Source organism: Nelusetta ayraudi, unplaced genomic scaffold (assembly GCF_046127955.1).
Source record: "Nelusetta ayraudi isolate G7.1 ecotype Tasmania unplaced genomic scaffold, CSIRO-AGI_Nayr_v1 ptg000070l, whole genome shotgun sequence".
NCBI classification, from domain to species: Eukaryota; Metazoa; Chordata; class Actinopteri; order Tetraodontiformes; family Monacanthidae; genus Nelusetta; species Nelusetta ayraudi.
Genome location: NW_027466120.1, coordinates 468,257 through 485,171, shown reverse-complemented (window position 1 = coordinate 485,171; position 16,915 = coordinate 468,257). Strand labels below are relative to the sequence as shown.

Sequence of the window (16,915 nt, the reverse complement as noted above, 5' to 3'; positions counted from 1 at the left end):
GACCGCGCTTTTGGCAGTCAATGTGCTCAGCTCTGACGTCACAGCGGATATCACACTTTTCTGGGGGCTCCTGCACTTTTTGGAAATACGCAAGGTCCATGGCGCAAAAATATACAATACAAAGACTAGTGTTCTGCATCTGAAGAAGTCCAGCAAACAGTTTTATTGCCCTCTCTCTTTCTTGGTACTCTTTTGCCTTTGCGGCCAATGCGAAAGATACTTTTTGGGCCACATTGGATTTCTGTTGTTGCAATACCATGTGTGGCCATTGGGGGACATCGGTGTGTCTTTTAGAGTAAGTAATAGTTTGGTGGGTTTTTTTTTTTTTTAGAAATAAAAAGGTCGATGAGGCTGAACTCATTGATCTGAAGCTTTGGTGTCTATTGATTAAATTTGTTTATCTATCGAATTTAACGAATGAGAACAGTAAAAGGTTAATTTGTTCAGCAATATGAATACAAATGAATAATGCATAAGATATTCAGCCAAACTAAATGCCATAATTAGTGCTACTTTATAGTATTCGTAAATAAATTAGCCTTGATTCAGCTGATGTCATTATTGATAATAATAATAATAGTAAGTACAGCATTTATGTCAGCATGGCAATGGCAAATGGTTGATGTGGATCATGTCAGTTTTCTATCATCCTGAGTATTTCGCCCTGCTAAGGTCATTGTCAGGATCTTATAGTGTTTAAATTTGAGAAATATTGATGCAATGTATGGTTTGTTTGTTTTAATCACCTGTGATTGTGCTGCTTTTTTTTTTTTTCTAATTGGATTCCCCCTATAAAAAGGAATTTTAAAACATTTTGAAGTTAAAGGCTAAAGATCTTTGACATTTACAGGCGATGCTTTCGATTTTTTTTTTTTTTTTTTTTGAACAGTTGCTTCCTTTTCAAAAAACACCCAAACTCTATCAGCATTTTTATCATCTTCAGCCACTGCATGTGTACAGCAGCAGTAGCACAAAGACCACATAATTCTGCTTCGTTTTACAGAGACCAAGCTTGCCGAGAGGAGCTGGCTCACTTGTAAGTGACACGTCCAAATATCTGTCCGTGCAACAATCCACTGCTTTCCCATGTTCAAGCCCAACTTCCATCTTGGCTTAGTGTTAAACTGGTCCCACACCACCCCATCACTGCACATCATGAGGCTCTTCTGCTGATTAACCTGCTAATCTCTATTAGGAGAACATAACAAGAACAGACACAAACATGAAAATTTATTACTAAAACAGACATGAAACTAGAAAATATAAGAAATATGAAAAAAATGTATTTTACATTTTTGAAGAGGTTGTATAACTTTTTTTGTAAGTATGTACAAAATTCAAAATATATTGAATTTTCCTAAAAGTTGCTGTCAAATTAACTTTAAAATACACAAAATAAACTTTCCACTTTACTTTACATTCTTACAACAGTTGAGGGTAGCACTGACATGGCAACTCTTTAATCCTGCAGTTTTGGGGTGCTGCAATGTCTGTTGCAATGTAATGGTGTTTCATCATGAAACATACTCTGAGGCAATGTCACATTTGAAGACTTTGTGCATTGGAATCAAGACAGTCTACAAAAATAATAATTTTTCTGGTCGTTGGTATGAAAAAAAAAAAAAAAAAAAAAGTCCCACAGCCTAATACAGAGATTTCTAGACCAAAATGCTGTTCCAGTCGTGCAGGTGGGTTTTTTCCACTCTCTTAAAAAGTAATTATTGTGCAGTCATTGTAACTTTGCAGCATCATGTGCTCAGCTCCCTGTAAGACAAAAACCATGTAAACTGTACTTCAGCATCAAACTGAACATTGCCACCGAGTATGGTTTTCACATCAGCAACGACGAGCGGGAGAGGAAGTGAGTCCTGATGCTGTGAGCTGGTGAGTAGGTCGGTCCTGTCAAACGTAGCACCGTTGTTCTTGTTTAAGTTCTTGTTTAATTCTTTTTTTCTTTTTTTTTACATCAAAAATGAGTTCACGTCTCACATCACAACAGCTTCCGGTTCACAATCTCCCAAACCATCCTTCTTCTGAAGTACGGCATGTGTTTCTGGAAATGAAAGCAGAGGTCAGGTGAGACTTTATTTTGTCCATTGTGGCGATGACTTATCTTATCTAATGTTTGTGCAGTCCTTCTGTGTACCTGTGTGAATGTGATTGGCTTGTCTTTGGTAATGTAATCTGCGTACTTGCAGGTGAACATTCCACAGTCACTACCGTTCATCTGCTGTGGGATTTCCTAAAGGAGAAAGAGACGTTAGCAGGCATTGTTCAGAAAGTGTGATTAATAGAATGGAATAGAATAGAATATATAATCATAGTAGTTACACACACTCACCGTTTGTGTGAGTGTGTTTATGTTTAAATGTTATTTTATTTTGAAATTGAGATTCTCTTCAGTTGTAAAACCTGCCCAAAATGCAACTCACGCTGCGCTTTTTGCTGTGCAGAGTCCAGCCTGAGGTATCCATTTCTTTGCCCTTCTTGTCTTTGCTCTCCTGTTGCAGGTAATGACTGTGGGAATTAAAATGATTTCCTCTGGTCACACATCTGACAAGCTAATGAAAAACTCTCCTTATACAAACAAACGTGTCGATGAACTTACAACAATTTCCGACACGCTTCATCGTTGTTTCCACCCATTGAATCAAAGTAGAGGACCGACTTCTTCCGGAAATCCACCACCTGCACCAATAAAAAAAAAAAGAAAAAAAAAAGAAGAAGAAATGTTGGGCAGTTAGGAGCAGCAACAAAAAGGCAGGCAAATCTGATTCCAATCAGATTCAGAGTATTTTAATTATCCCTTAAGGGCAATTCCTCTTACAGTCACTTGTCCATAGCAGAGACACAACAAGACAAGACGAGGCCACACAACGATGCAGGGTAAGACAAGAGATACACACAGTTAACATCCACAGTCAGCTCACCTGGCTGCAAGTACAAAGCAATCATCACAATTCAGAGATCATTCAGCTGCCTTACGGCTGACGGGATAAAAGAATTTGCAAAGCGGTTTGTTTTCCACGCCGGCACGTCATTACACTGCCGCCCCGAGGGCAGGATCTTAAAGTCGCTGTACAGAATGTGACTTGGGTCAGAGTCGTCTTTTTGCTTTCTAGACCACCCGTATCTTCCAGAGGGAGCCGAGGTCTGCAAGATGGACTCCAGTCATTTTGGACCACACTCTAGTTATGTCATTTAGACATTCCTCATCCTTCATGGACAGACCTCCAAACCAGCAGATGAAAGAAAAAGTTCAAAGAGACTCAATAAAAGATTGATAAAACATGTCTGCTGATATCAAAAGGAGTTTAGTTTCCTCAGCAGGGGGATCCAATACCAAACAGATTCCTTCCTTCTGATTTTTAGGGCTGACTGTCTACACTGTTTTTTAGCAAATGTCCAAATGGGATGTGGCTCTGTTCAGACTGGGCCACATTATTGCCCCATCTGACAGGTTGCTGTAGCAACGACGTCGAAGCGGAGGCGTCATCCAGCGCGTGTAGTGTGTGGCGTCATGTAATTGCTACAGCGGCACTTGTTTTCCGTGATACATGGCCTGGAGCTTGGCTTGAAAGGTGTTTGGAGCTGTTCACACTGGAGCTGTCCAAATGTTATCTCAAAGCACCTCCCGAATGTGCTCTCAATCCGTCTTGCACAAATGTGATTTTGTGTGTTTTGTGACTGTTCAGACTACAACAGAGCCGTGCGCTTTCAATCCGGATGGGCTAAAAATCAGACTTTGGCTGGCAGTCTGAACAAGGCCAAATTCCCAAAGGCAAAAACACACTTCATACTCACAGAGAGGCACCAGTGCACCCCCAAGTGGACGGGAACCAACAGGATGTCCTTTGAGAAGATGTCCATCTTTTTGGTCCAGCGGCGCACGGCAGAGTAGCCACTGCTGCACAGCTTGGGGTAGAAGAATGTGTTGAGTGTGTTGACTGATGGGAGCTTCTGGTCGGCGCTGCGCTCCACCAGCAGGTTCATGTAAAAGTTGATCACCTGAGACGTTGAGGAGAAGAGGAAATGTAATTGTTTGGCCAGGCACCAAAGGAAAGTCTTAAAAGTCAGTGTGTAAACTTTTAAAGAAAGCCTGAAAGCACCGTTCGTATGCATGAGGTGGGCTTCCTGAAAAAAATGGCAGCCAAACTAGAAACAAGACCCTTATTGCTCGATGAATATTCTCATATATATGAAAACCATGCTCAGGGGAGGAAAAGCAAATGACTTTTATTGTGCTGCAATTATACACTTTGCTTTTATGGGCCGTTTGTTCAGCTTTCGTCCAAATCAAAATGAGAAATCAAGCCAAATATTTACACACTGCTGATGTTGAAGTTGTGTGCACACCCGCAGGAAGACCCACCCAGCGCTTCCACCTCCTGGACAACGTGGACTCACCTCGTCATTGAGCCAGTTCAGGTTACTGAGTGTCTGCAGGTCTTTGCGAGTGAGTCGGAGGCCAAAGCCTTCGCTCAGCACGTCGTGAGAGCTGCCTCCTCGCAGAGCGCTGCACACCTCAGCATCCATTTTCTGCGCAGACAGAGAGGCAGAAGTAAGTGTGGTGCTCAGTTTGAGTACTGCAGTTTGTTTTAAATACAGTGCTGCTGTAAGTGGCATGGACTGGCCATTAAGGACCACACCTCTGTCAGCTCGGGGAATTCGGGTTTCTCCTCCGAGAGCTTGGGCTCCACCAACAAGGCGGTTAAAGGCACTTCCTTCTCCAAGGGGACCCGTACGTGGACCTCCACGTCTGGGCCGCGCTGCCCCTCTTCAGACAGGCGCTAAAAACCAGTCACGGCATGGCAGGCATTAGTCAGGGAGAGCAGAGTTTAGAAACACTGTGATTACACTGAGATGATGAGTTAGAGGCTGCTGACCTGTCGCAGAAGCTGAGCAGCCAGCGCCTCCTGCTCCTCAATCTGTCTCCGTCTCTCTCTCGCCCAAGAGTCATACATACTCGTCCTGCAACAACAGCAAAAGTTTTACTCTTCAGCTTGGTCTCACAAAAGACCTTCAGGTGATTATGAGCAATGAAAGTTTGCTTACAATTCTTTGATCCACAGATCAGCTTTGAAGCACGGGACACTGAAAGAAACCAAAACAAAACAAGAAATTTAATATATGGCACTTTAAAGGTCAACCTTGTTGATCAAAAATCTTCTTTTATACATTACAAGCCTTTAGCAGTAGGATGTAATGTATTGTAAAACACAGTCAGGACAGATGAAAACCAACCTTGCGCTTTCCTGCTTTTTGCCCTTTTGCTCATTTACGATAATTACAGAATCGCCATCCTGAGCTGCAAGGAAGGACAAGCAAACAAAGCAAATGATCATCAAATAGTCATAATGATATTACCACTACTACCACTACTACTACTAATAATAATAATAATAATAATAATAATTCCATTTCATTACACCAGTGTGGGGGCGGTGGCAGCTTACCTGATGATTGTGTGTCCTGAGAAGAGGAATCCTGCAGAGCAGAGGGCGAGGGAACTGAGGACAGAGTGGCTGCTCTGTTGGAGTTGAGGTCCGCGTCCAGTGACCACATTTGGGTTCCCGGTGGGTTTGGTGCCCGCACTGGGCTTGGAACATTGCTGGAGCTCTGGCTGGACAGTACTGGTGGGCTGGTGGGGCTGCTTGGGGTCCCTGAAGGCTCCCCTGCGGCTGAGCCGTTGGGGGTGGAGTACTGCAGCAGCCGGCGACTGGTGGTCAGGAAGCTGGTGCTGAGGGTGACAGAAAGCTCCAGTAAAACACACATTTCCAGGTATCAGTGCCACCTTGTGACATCATTACTTGGAGTTCACTGACGCGTTAGAAATACATTGTAAAACAACTGTGAAGTAAATTCTACATAATATGAAACCTTTACTTCCGTTGCCCTTGCAAAGAGGGCAGCATGTGGCATTAACGATGCATGACACGCAGTCATTTGTGATTTTGTTAACCATTTCAGGAAAACGTTGAATAAAATTGCACCACAACAACAAGGTTTATATACACACTTACAAATCTCTGTGTGACCTCACGATGGCGTGAGAGCTGCCGTTGTGAACAAAAGACGACTGACCACCTGAAACCATGGTGAGGAGCAGCCGGTAGACGTCCTTCTCCTCCTCGCGGACCGACTGGAGAAAAAAAAAACAAAACAAAGTCAACAGAAACAAACAAACGTGGATGATCGCAGTCATTGTTGCGGTGTCCTCACAACCGACCTCCTGTGCGGTGCAGCGTTGCCGGACACTGTGCGCGCGGCCGGACGAGGTGCTGTGCGTTGGGCTTTGCACCACTTTGATGGGGAAGGTTTTCTCGTACATGCGGGTGCAACAGCTGTTGGCCGTGCCAGTGAACAAGCTAAAGACATAATAAAAGGAAAGTGGCACGATCACAAGGGGAAAATAAAATAAAACCTTGACTCATCCAGCACGCAGTGTAAAAAATACCTGGGAGCTCCGTAAGACTTGAGGTTCAGGGGGCGCCCCAGTCGCGGAGTGGTGTGCAATTCAGGAGTGATTGAGGTTGGCAGACTGAGAGAGTGACCATTTGTTTTTGGCACTTCACGATGCACTGGACTCATGCACGCTTGTCGCCTGTAAACTTTGGATCCCATCACCGTCCTCTCATTCCGCAGGCATTCTAATCAATGGGAAACAACAATAATTGAGGGTAAATTTTCAAACTCTAAAAAAAAAAAAAGTAACGTTCTGTCAAAGATGAAAAGTTTCATTCTATATTTGCCAACAAGCAAAATGAATGTTGCATAAATATAAGAAACACACAACCTGTTTTTTTTTTCAAAAAAGGACCAACATCAGAGTTGCTACTTCCATTTCCCCAATTTACTGATGAACTATACTTCTGATAACTGCATTCTATGTTTTTGTGCAATCTCTTCCTTTACAGACCTCAACAACACAAAACAAGGAGGAATAAACCCACAACAGTCATACCTGATTTGGATGATTTCCAAGCAAACGTGGTTGAGGGAGCAGCAAAAGTCTCATTCAGCAAGTTCTTTTCAACAGCCTTAAAAAAAAATAAAAAAAATAAACAAAACAACAGAAATCCAGTTGACTAATGGGATGGCAAAACCATGAGAACTTCATACCGTCAGAGAGTTGTTAATCCCTACCGCCATCGCTGATGATGTTGAGGGCTGGGGCTCAGCAGGTGGAGGACCAGGGGAGGCCGGCAGTATGGTCCTCAGGGTGGGACTGACGGTGTTCCTCATCCACGACGCCATCGTCGAGCTGTGACTTTTTACCGAGTCAATGAGGTCTCCTACAAGGTTTCAATTAAAACAAACAAACAAACAAACAAACAGTCGGAAGTCGTCTATTTACAGTGGTCGTGGTTTCATGACTGACTTACACAGCTCTTGGCCATTTGATTTTTTTTCTTCTTCTATGCAATAGTGTGGAAAATCGCATTTACCCATTCGTGACTTCTTTATCGTCAAGCCATCCTGCTCGAGGTTCGGTCCATCTTCCAAACTTTAAACACACACAGGCGCAATTCAGTAAGCATACCGGAGTTGCTGTTGCATACACGCCGCATAAAGGAATCGAGCGAATGGACTCTATTATTATTTGTGTAGTTAAAACACGAAAGCTCGGCAAAACTTAACACAATATTCCGTGCGTTCTTTTTAACCGCTTCGCGTGTTACTGCACGACAAACAACGCCGTTACCGCTCATACCATTCAATTGGTCTTTTCCTTCTCCTCTGACCATCTTCCGATGCCCGGTTTGCATCCGTGTGTTCCGCAACTGGTTCACCGTTGCGAAGGCTGGTAAAGCTCGTTTCAATCCATTCGTAGATTTTATTCAACATGGCTCAAAAGTTTTGCTGACGACGCGGCTGGTTTTTGAAGATAGATAGCTTTGGTTGCTTACAGTCTCCCTGTCAATACAACGAGACAGGTTAGCTGGCGCTACTTCAAAGGCTAACGGTCCTTTCAAAGATCATCTTAGTTCCCCACGAAACACGCTAACAGCTAGCTAAACAGCTACAAATTAGCCAGTTGCCTAGCTTGCACACTACGCTACCTAGTTAGCTAACGTTGTTAGCCACTCGGCTAATTTGTTGACTAGTGCTTAAAATCCAAAAGGAATGCGATGAGTCGCAGCCAGCGCGGTCGAAAAAAATGTTAGCATTTTGAGCCTCTGCCCAGCCCCTTTAAGTATCCCTATGGTGACTTTAAATTGCATATAAACTCGTTGAAAAGAATCATCTCCCGCTTCTTCCTCATTCAAAACCACAACATGGCTGAACCCGACGCCCGACCATCGCACATTCTGATTGGATGGCTGGATGCCGTAAGCAGGAGTGTCCTCGACGTTTACTGGTTGGTTGCGAACTGGAGGAGACGATTTAACATCGCGTCACGCTCGCCGGCATCAACGTGTATATAAAAATTATATTCTTTTCATATGGAAACGTAGCATCAAAATTAAATTTATAGTCAAATAATTATCATTAAATGTTAGATTTCCACAATTGAATAAAGAATTAAATATGATATTGATTTAAAAATGAAATAATGTCCTAATAATGATATTGGCGCACTTGACCTCTTATTTAATTACTCAACAATTTTTGTGTTTAACATAACCTTAAACGGGAAAAGACATAATTCTAATCTAAACTCACTCAAATCCAACAAAAGATCCTAGAATCTGATCATTCAGTTGTTTGGTTTTGCTGCATAACAATTCAAGACAGATCTTCTACTTCTTTTCCTTTGGACTTTTACCTTCAGTGATGTGCACGTGCTCATCATCTGCCTCCATCTGACCGTGTCCTCCTGTTCTCTCTTACCATAAACTGCATTTCCTCTTTCCACAAATCTCCACTTTAGCCTTCCTGTAAACCTCTTGTCTGGCAGTTCCGACCTCACCATCCTTTTACAAATATACTCACTGTCCCTCCATTGTACATTTACACACCATCTCTAAGCCAAACCACATAATGAACTTTCATTCCTCTCCTTTCCATGGCACACCTCCATCGTTTTAGATTTATCTCAACTTACTCCTTGCTCTCACTGCAAACATCTAAGTCCTGTTTCTGTCTAATTTCATCTGTCTGCCATTCAACATCGCAGTCAGTCATCGTGTGTTTGCAGGTCTGCATCAACGATGAAGGAGATCCTATGAGCAAATCCAAACAAACAATTTAATAGACTTATATAATAAAATCGTAAATGATGATTTAAAGTAATAATAAAAAATAATATAAAAAAGCATGGAGAATAAATGTGGTCCAAAGACTCTTTATTGAAGATTTATAGTCACCATTTCATACCATACTCTAAAATAGCCTTTGTCATTCTGTCAAAAAATAGTGTGAGTCCATGTATAATAATAGTGACATGAAATCTCACTGACTCTATCACATAAATAATTCAAATGCCTTTAATAAAGTTATCCTCGAAAAAAATAGTCTTCCTTCAGAAAATGTATTCAGACAATCTTCAGTCAAAGGGTTTAGCATTGGGAAGTAGCGTTCTATTCTCTTAAATATAACTGGAACGCGAAGGCCAGTCAAATGTTTTAAACATCAACATGACAATACAATGCACAATACATCTCGAAACAGTAACAGATGACAGCAGAATAAAAGAAATAAAACTTGGCACTTCTCTTGAGGTCTGACAAACATGTCAACCTGACTTTGAATGTGGTGTCTTGAACATAAAAAACATTCAACAACAACATCATAGTCAAAACATGATTGAAAACAAGAGCACTCTCAATCACCAAATCAAACACCCACAGCATTGGTACAGTAACCGGTTGACTATTCGGCACGGCTACTACTGTTTGAAGTGTCATGCATAATTTTATGATTGATCAAATTCCTCTTAGATTGTAGAGACAAGATCACAGATGACTTCACGTTTCTTGTGAGCCAACATCATGGAGAGCTAACATCACAGCATGCACGTGAACATTGACCCTTGTTGATGCTCAACTATTTAAAAGTAATTACCAAACTATTTGCACTCAAGCAAATTCAGGCAAATTAGATATTTAATCATGCAAAAGAACAATGTAACAAAGCACTGTCATTCCAGGGAAATGTTTGGAGATTCCTGCTACGTAGCACTAAGCTAATATAATAACACATCTCTTGTCTTTGTGTCAAAGGTGGATCACTCAGGCTTTCTACCGAAGATTTGGAGAAAGAAGGTAAAGATGTAGATGATATCAAGGTAAATGCTGAGAGTGGCGAAGACGTACTCCTCTGGGCTCATGGCGTAGCGCTTGTTCCCCATGAGGAGCTGGGTGTCGAAGGCCAAAAACTTTGACAAAGAAGCAAAGAGCAGTTAAGAGGACTTCTTGTATTTTGTTTTTGCTTGGTGTGTTCCAATACAATACAAAACAGCTCAACAGTGTCTGCACTCTTACCATGGTAAACAGTATTGCGCCCAAGACAGCATAGATGGAATCCAACCAGGGAACCTCGACAAAAAAGATTGCACATGAACGTTTTTACATATCACCCCAATAAATCATCTAAGTAAATTGTAATGACACATACTGGAGCTGTGACAACCTTAATTTATTGTTCATTCTGTACTTATCGAAGAAGAAGAAGAAGAAGAAGAAGAAGAAGATGCAGCTATCTAGCCTCTAATCTTACTTATATCCATCTCATACCTTCTGGTTCGCTGGGTTCATTTATGCTGGAGTACTTACATATTGAAAGGGGAGGACGATGGCCAGCACGACTCCAGAGAGGAACATGACCATGCAGAAGATGAAGAGCACACCTTGGTAGGACGTCACATCCATCTGGATGAAGACAAAACGCATCAGATGTTTGTCACAGCACAATAGGATGATTGGGCACAAAGTGGTTTCGATCATTCTGTGAGAAATAAGAAGAAGAACCAAAAAAAGAGTGTGTTTTTCAAACCTTTGTTTGGAAGCTGAAGACAGTCACCAAGAGGCAGACTGCTACTGTGATGCCCAGACACAGCACCACTGACTTGGTGTTGTAGAAGCTAAAATCAGGAGTAAAACACTGTCAAGTTGCAAGACAACACAATTAACAGTAAAATATATCAACAAATACAAGTGTACCTGGACAACATTCCTGTCATGTAGGAGAGCGACAGGGTCTGCAGGGAGATGAAAGCACTGGTGGAAATCTATTCTGACATTGCTAGTTGGATAAAAACCCAGTTATGATTTTTTTTCTCCCAGTCCACTCAAACCGTCAAGTTACAGTTGTTTGTAAGGTATTGATTAAATATTATAAAATAACTATATTCTATAGCATGATAACCAAAATATGAGCGTAAGACAAGCCTCTCCATTCTAGTTAGAAACCAGTAAATCGTGGCTTTCATGTGAAAACATGCATTACAATTCAACAGAAATCTTCCTTGTACTTACAAAGATGACAAGCAGGATAAAATTCCATGGAAATTGCCTCCTGTTGAAATGAAAAAAAAAAAAAAAAAAAAAAGGATTTATATCAAAAGTTGGAAAAAGGTTTTTGGTTTTGCGGTGATGAACTGACCTTGGTGCAGAGCAGCAGGACAAGGTCAGGTATGTGACAAAGAACACTGCACTGTAAAACAATAGAAAACCATAGGAATGTGTGTGACATTAACCAAAGTATGTGCAGCAATGATCAGACCACTGAGGACTGATACTTACTAAGAGGCCCAGTACCATCCAGGGTTGTTTTGAATGTATTCCTTCACTGGGTCACTAAAAGTTGCATTGCATTTATTAATAGCAATGTCTATCACGTTTTAAAATAAATGATCCAAAAATGTACTGATAGAAAGCTTACCAGAAAGTAAACAGTGCAACAATCACAAGTGTGACCAGAAGCTGGACCATCAAGATGCTGTACACCTGAAATAATGACATTCGTAGAACAATATTGCATGCAGATGTCAATAGTGCCTAAATTAACAAATGAATAAGAACAAATGAATTAATTTACAGTGAAGTACAGCTCAACTAAAAGGATTAATGCAGTACTACAAAGTATTAACGAAGCTTTTACCTTACGGATGAAGACCCTCCTGATGTTGCAATCATCCCAGTTATTCTCTGTCAGCATCTCAACATCATTGTAGCAAGGAGAGCTGGTGCCTACACAACACATTTACATATATATATACATATATATATATTTAAAAAAAAAAAAGGTCTAGCAAACAAACAAAAACTGTCACGCTCAAAACCTTATCAATGAAAATAGGAGAATGGACTGTTTTTATACCTGCGGTGGCCTCCTCATAGCTGGGAGGACCAGGCGACACCAGAGATTTCCCACTGAGGGAGTCACTGGTGTTTTTGTTTGCAACTGGCAGCTGTTGCAACAAACAACAAGAAATTCAGGTTATGATGCCGTCTGTGGACTTTGTTCCCATTATAGGTTGAACTAAATCATTAAGCCTCTGATCAGAAGGGTGATGACTGAGTCATGCAGCAGGAGCGTCTCATTTTGGACAGTGTTCTTGTGCTGTGTGCCCAGGTACTATATTTAATATAGCACGCACAACTCTTTTTTTTGTTGATACAACATGCAATCACATTGTGGCATAACATTACGTTGTAATAATAATATAATGACAAGACATAATGACATAACCTGGGGGGGTGGGGGGGGCACTTAAACTGGTGACGCATCTTCCTTGACCTAAGCTCACAGTTAAGCATGAAATAACCCTAAATTCACCAGCAGCAATAAAACGGTGCATTGTCCGCTGATTTTAAGTGATTACTGATCACTGATGGCATGACCATCACTCCAGAATCCGTCTGACTCGAGAGTGAACGCAGACCCGTCCTCATGCTTCTTGACATAAATCAGGGTCGCGTGCACGGGACAGAGATGAGCTGAGAAGCAGCAGCATTAAAAGCGGGCTCCTACCTTTCCCTGCGTCATGGCTGCAGCAGGTGGCCTCGGCGTGGAAGCAGACAGCTCGTGAAGACTGTGACGTTTGCCTGCCTGAATTCCTGCGGTGTTTATGTAGTCGGTGACTAAGCAGTGGTGTCGCTTTAAAAACGATGCGGAGTCGTGCGCTTGGCCCCTCCCAGACCCACAGTGGGCTGTTCTGGCAGCATCCAGGAGGAGCTGAGCCATCGATAAAAAAAGCTGGGACTGTACCACAGCACCAGGGCAGCTGGGGAGGATGGCAGATTGGGCCAGAAAAATCTGGAAACATTGTCTGAGTTTAAACTGGTGAGAGCAATTGCAGGTGCTGATTCTTTTTCAGTCAATCTGTGCCTCTTGTGTAATTTAACTGTCCGCTCATTAAACAGCATTCTAGTAAAACATAAAGGATCAAGCGCTCTCATTATGCAAATGCACCTCGACAATGATGCATCAAGAGATGCATCATTGTGCCAAGAGATGTTCACTTTACACAATTAAAACATGCAGTTCAATAAGCGATGCCTTTGTGATGTCAGAGAGGGCACCAATACTTACTGACACTGACGCCTCTGCCTGGTTAGTGATAACATCCCAGATGATTCTTCTTCTGTCCACCACAACAACTTTTTTTGGGCCTCATCCAAATATGTAAAAGCAGAAAAACTGAGCATTGTGGTGGAAAGCTGTAAACTGAGGGCTACATTTCCTGCTTTCTGAAGGGCCATGTAAGTTTATGTATTTATTCATAAGTAATCCTGCAAGGCAGCTCCACTTTACTTTGGGATGGAAAATTAGAATCTGAAAAATCATGTGCACAGGACTGTGGCACAATGTTAGATTTTAATCGGAAGAAAGTTAATGGTATTGTGGAAAGCAAAAAATAACACAATTATGCTTGGGCAGTGTTTTATGTGAACATACTGTTGCTGAACCCATGAAATATTTAAAAATACATAATTTCTCTCTCATTTTGAATGTGCACTTTCATAGATTATGCCACACGATACATTATGTTCAAATAAATGAAATGCTGTCATGTGGAATATGCACGCTTTAATACAATCAAGTGTTGAGAACAGATACGTTTGTGATACACAAAAAGAAAAGTCTTGCATAAAATGCAGGAATGACACTGAGATATAAAGCCTGACCTTTTCATTAAATGACCAGAAATAGTCAAATGAAATGTAAAAAAGAAATGAAAACAGAGGGACCTATGGGAAAAGTAACCACCACTGCTTTTATTCTTTCTGCGTTTACTTTGCATATGCATAAAAATGGTACTAAAATGGAACTACACCATTACGAATCCTCAGATAAATTTCTGACAACCCGGTCAAATGGATCTCCTTGTCGGTCACAACACTGACATGTTGCCAGGAACAACAGCATTTGCAACATAATAAACAGACAATGCTGAAAGCAACATTCAAACTTATTAATGAGAAAAAACCAAGATATGACCCAATTCTTGCAATATTCATATGCTCCAGTGAAATATTTCCTCAAAACAACAAGAAAATAAAATATATTAATGAAATAATATTCAACTGAAATTGCAATTTTAAATAAAATCAAACACCTTCTTTGGACTTTGATTTCCCTTCAGTGACACATTTGGCAAGATGTAGAATTAAGACTACAGTAGTTAAAAAAAAACCCCAGACAAAACAGATTTTTAGTTTCAGATACATTGAAAGTATAAAACACATTAAGCATTAATATACTTGGCTCCGGAATAATTGATAGCTCCTCAGAACAGTTCCCCTTCCCCTCTGGTTCCTTCCAGCCTCAAGTCTGCATCTTTTCTTCCCAGAGTGAACAGACTGACGACAGCCATCAGCGCTGCCAGCATCATGACGGCGCAGCCCCCAAACATGTGCCTCGTGCCGCTGCCACTCTCCCCTTCACCTGTCCCTGAAATCTCTCCGTGGAGCGCCAGCAACCCCAGGCATGCCAGCAGGTGAAGAGGCAGCCGGAACCAGGCCAGCACACCAGCTCTCTTCTCCTCGGGGATCACCCTGCCCTGGAGGAAACTCACCGCCGGGAAATAGAGGCCACAAGCCAGTTCCAGCAGCAGGAAAGCCAGAAACGATTCATGGGGCCTCGGCTGGCCGGGAGCAGTGGAGAAGGTCAGCATGAAGAAAGAGAAGAAAGCCATCAGCACCGCTAGACACACAACGTGGCCAGGTTGTAAGTGGTAGCGCGTGGAGGTGGCCAGCCGGTACAGCAAGGAGCCGGCCATGCTGGCGGCCATCAGGCAGGAGAACACGATTCCCAGAGGTGGCCCATGCGGATCCAACACCGGCGTCCACAGGAAGACGAAGATGTAAAGGACACTTTCGAACAGAGCCTGCACTCCTCCCAAGAGCATCACCCTCCTGTCTGACAGCAAACAGCGCAGGCCATCGTGGCAGCTGCGGGAGAAGCGGGCCCTCGCGGACAAGTGGCTCCCACTTGTGTTTGGAGTGGCCAGAGGGAGCGCTTGTTTATCCCCCTCGGGGCCCTTCTCTGCCTCTTCTTTGGCCCAGTCTGTGAGCACGAACCAGCCGCAGCATAGCAGGAAGGGGACGGCGAGGAGAAAGGGGGCCACCGGTCCCAGATAGATCCACTCTGTGAGCAAGTTAGCCACGAGGCCCGCGCCCACAGCCAGCCCGTGGTTCCAGGTGGCAGCTTTGGCAAAAGTGCTCGGTATCCACTCCTTGGGGAAATCGTGCACTTCCACGTGACGGTGCACGTACCACGCTTCAAACGTGGTCGTCAGCAGGGACGTGGACAGGCCGCCGAGGACCCGGCCTACGATCAGAACAAAATAGTCTCTGGAGAGTTTAGTCAGGCAACAGGCAGTGTAGGACAGGCAGAAGAGAAGGCACGTCTGTCTGCGGCCCAAAACGTGAGGGAGCCAGTAGGAGAAGGGAGCAAAGAGAACACAGGAGGCCAGGCCACACACATACAGGATGGCAATTTGCGACTCCAGGAAGCTGTAGTGGCGGTACAGTTTGTAGAGGTAAGGACCCTGGAGCCAGTCGGCCCACAGGGCCAAGAGGTAGGCCCGGAGAAATGTGCTCTGGAAGCGGCGGAACGCCGGGTTGGCGACCGCAGTGGGAGCGGGCAGAGGCGGCGTGAGGCGGCGGGCCGTGAGCTCCAGGCCAACACACAGAGCGAGTAGGACAACAATGGCGAGGTATGCCGTCACCAACATGGTGCGAGACTCTGCAACTCCTCTCAGAGTAGAAACAGAGCCCCCGGAATGTTGTTCGTGAGGACTCTCTTACTCGGCACCTGAGGTGGTAGGACATAGGACATAAAGTAGCGAGTGTTGACAACGTCACCATGGATTCATTTCCTCAATTTGTGATTACAACATGCTAGCTCGTAGCTGACGTAGCGCACCGTTTCGAGTTCAAGTGAATCCAAACGACATTTTCGGGACAAGTCGTAACGTTCAATGAGACAAGTGAGTTTAAAAAATAATAATAATAATAAAAAAGTCACATCGGAGCGTTGAACCGGACGCTTGCTGGTGACGTTCGGCTATTTACATGGAAGCTAACTCGGTACTTACTGACTTACTACTTACGGTAGATTACTGACTTTGCATCCCACGTCACTTTTGAATTTTAACATTTCATTGCGGTATCTGTCAGACTTTGTGGTGGAGCTTACCGTGTCGTTTAAAAGTGGTCCCATATTATTTACACGGTGGTATGAAGTGATGGAGTTATGCATTTAGCGATGTTAAGTCAACTACGGAAGTGCTACGCTAACGACTTCCGGGATCCAATAGAGATTGTTTCACCACAAGGTGGCAGCCTTTCACTACCTTTTTGTTTATACTTAAGAGGAGAAAGACGCTTGAAAACTTCCCCGCCGAATCAATGTGTCCATGCAGCTGGAATAACAGTGGACATAAATTCGAAGATTGTGATATGTAAAATCAATGTTTTTGTGATCAAATCCACGGAAAGAACAATACACACATAAGCAAGAA

At 42.9% G+C, this 16,915-nt stretch overlaps 3 protein-coding genes across 4 annotated transcripts; all 3 read right to left on the bottom strand.

The window, feature by feature from the left end:
• Positions 1-1,217: 1,217 nt before the first annotated feature.
• Positions 1,218-8,307, bottom strand: senp1 (SUMO specific peptidase 1). 2 transcript variants are annotated; one of them, XM_076041690.1, is made up of 19 exons: positions 7,715-8,307; positions 7,449-7,507; positions 7,147-7,295; positions 6,965-7,040; positions 6,458-6,650; positions 6,230-6,368; positions 6,024-6,142; positions 5,457-5,740; positions 5,245-5,308; positions 5,056-5,094; positions 4,887-4,971; positions 4,650-4,790; positions 4,408-4,539; positions 3,805-4,008; positions 2,609-2,688; positions 2,433-2,517; positions 2,147-2,242; positions 1,990-2,053; positions 1,218-1,899 (listed from the first exon to the last, which is right to left on the bottom strand). In XM_076041690.1, the coding sequence occupies exons 1-18, from the start codon at positions 7,846-7,848 to the stop codon at positions 1,991-1,993; spliced, it is 2,142 nt and encodes a 713-aa protein (XP_075897805.1). In that variant the 5' UTR covers positions 7,849-8,307; the 3' UTR covers positions 1,218-1,899; position 1,990. The 2 variants fall into 2 exon arrangements, with proteins under 2 accessions (XP_075897805.1, XP_075897806.1); XM_076041691.1 differs by having other exon boundaries at positions 1,218-1,764.
• Positions 8,308-9,273: 966 nt separating this feature from the next.
• Positions 9,274-13,097, bottom strand: LOC142898648 (protein lifeguard 2-like). The gene is made up of 12 exons (XM_076041694.1): positions 12,919-13,097; positions 12,265-12,355; positions 12,046-12,134; positions 11,827-11,891; positions 11,688-11,741; positions 11,548-11,598; positions 11,421-11,460; positions 11,106-11,143; positions 10,939-11,026; positions 10,719-10,814; positions 10,428-10,481; positions 9,274-10,321 (listed from the first exon to the last, which is right to left on the bottom strand). Exons 1-12 carry the CDS (start codon positions 12,931-12,933, stop codon positions 10,172-10,174), a joined length of 831 nt encoding a protein of 276 aa, XP_075897809.1. The 5' UTR covers positions 12,934-13,097; the 3' UTR covers positions 9,274-10,171.
• Positions 13,098-14,145: 1,048 nt separating this feature from the next.
• Positions 14,146-16,724, bottom strand: slc61a1 (solute carrier family 61 member 1). The gene is made up of 2 exons (XM_076041692.1): positions 16,591-16,724; positions 14,146-16,206 (listed from the first exon to the last, which is right to left on the bottom strand). Exon 2 carries the CDS (start codon positions 16,124-16,126, stop codon positions 14,678-14,680), a length of 1,449 nt encoding a protein of 482 aa, XP_075897807.1. The 5' UTR covers positions 16,127-16,206; positions 16,591-16,724; the 3' UTR covers positions 14,146-14,677.
• Between the last annotated feature and the right edge of the window lie 191 nt (positions 16,725-16,915).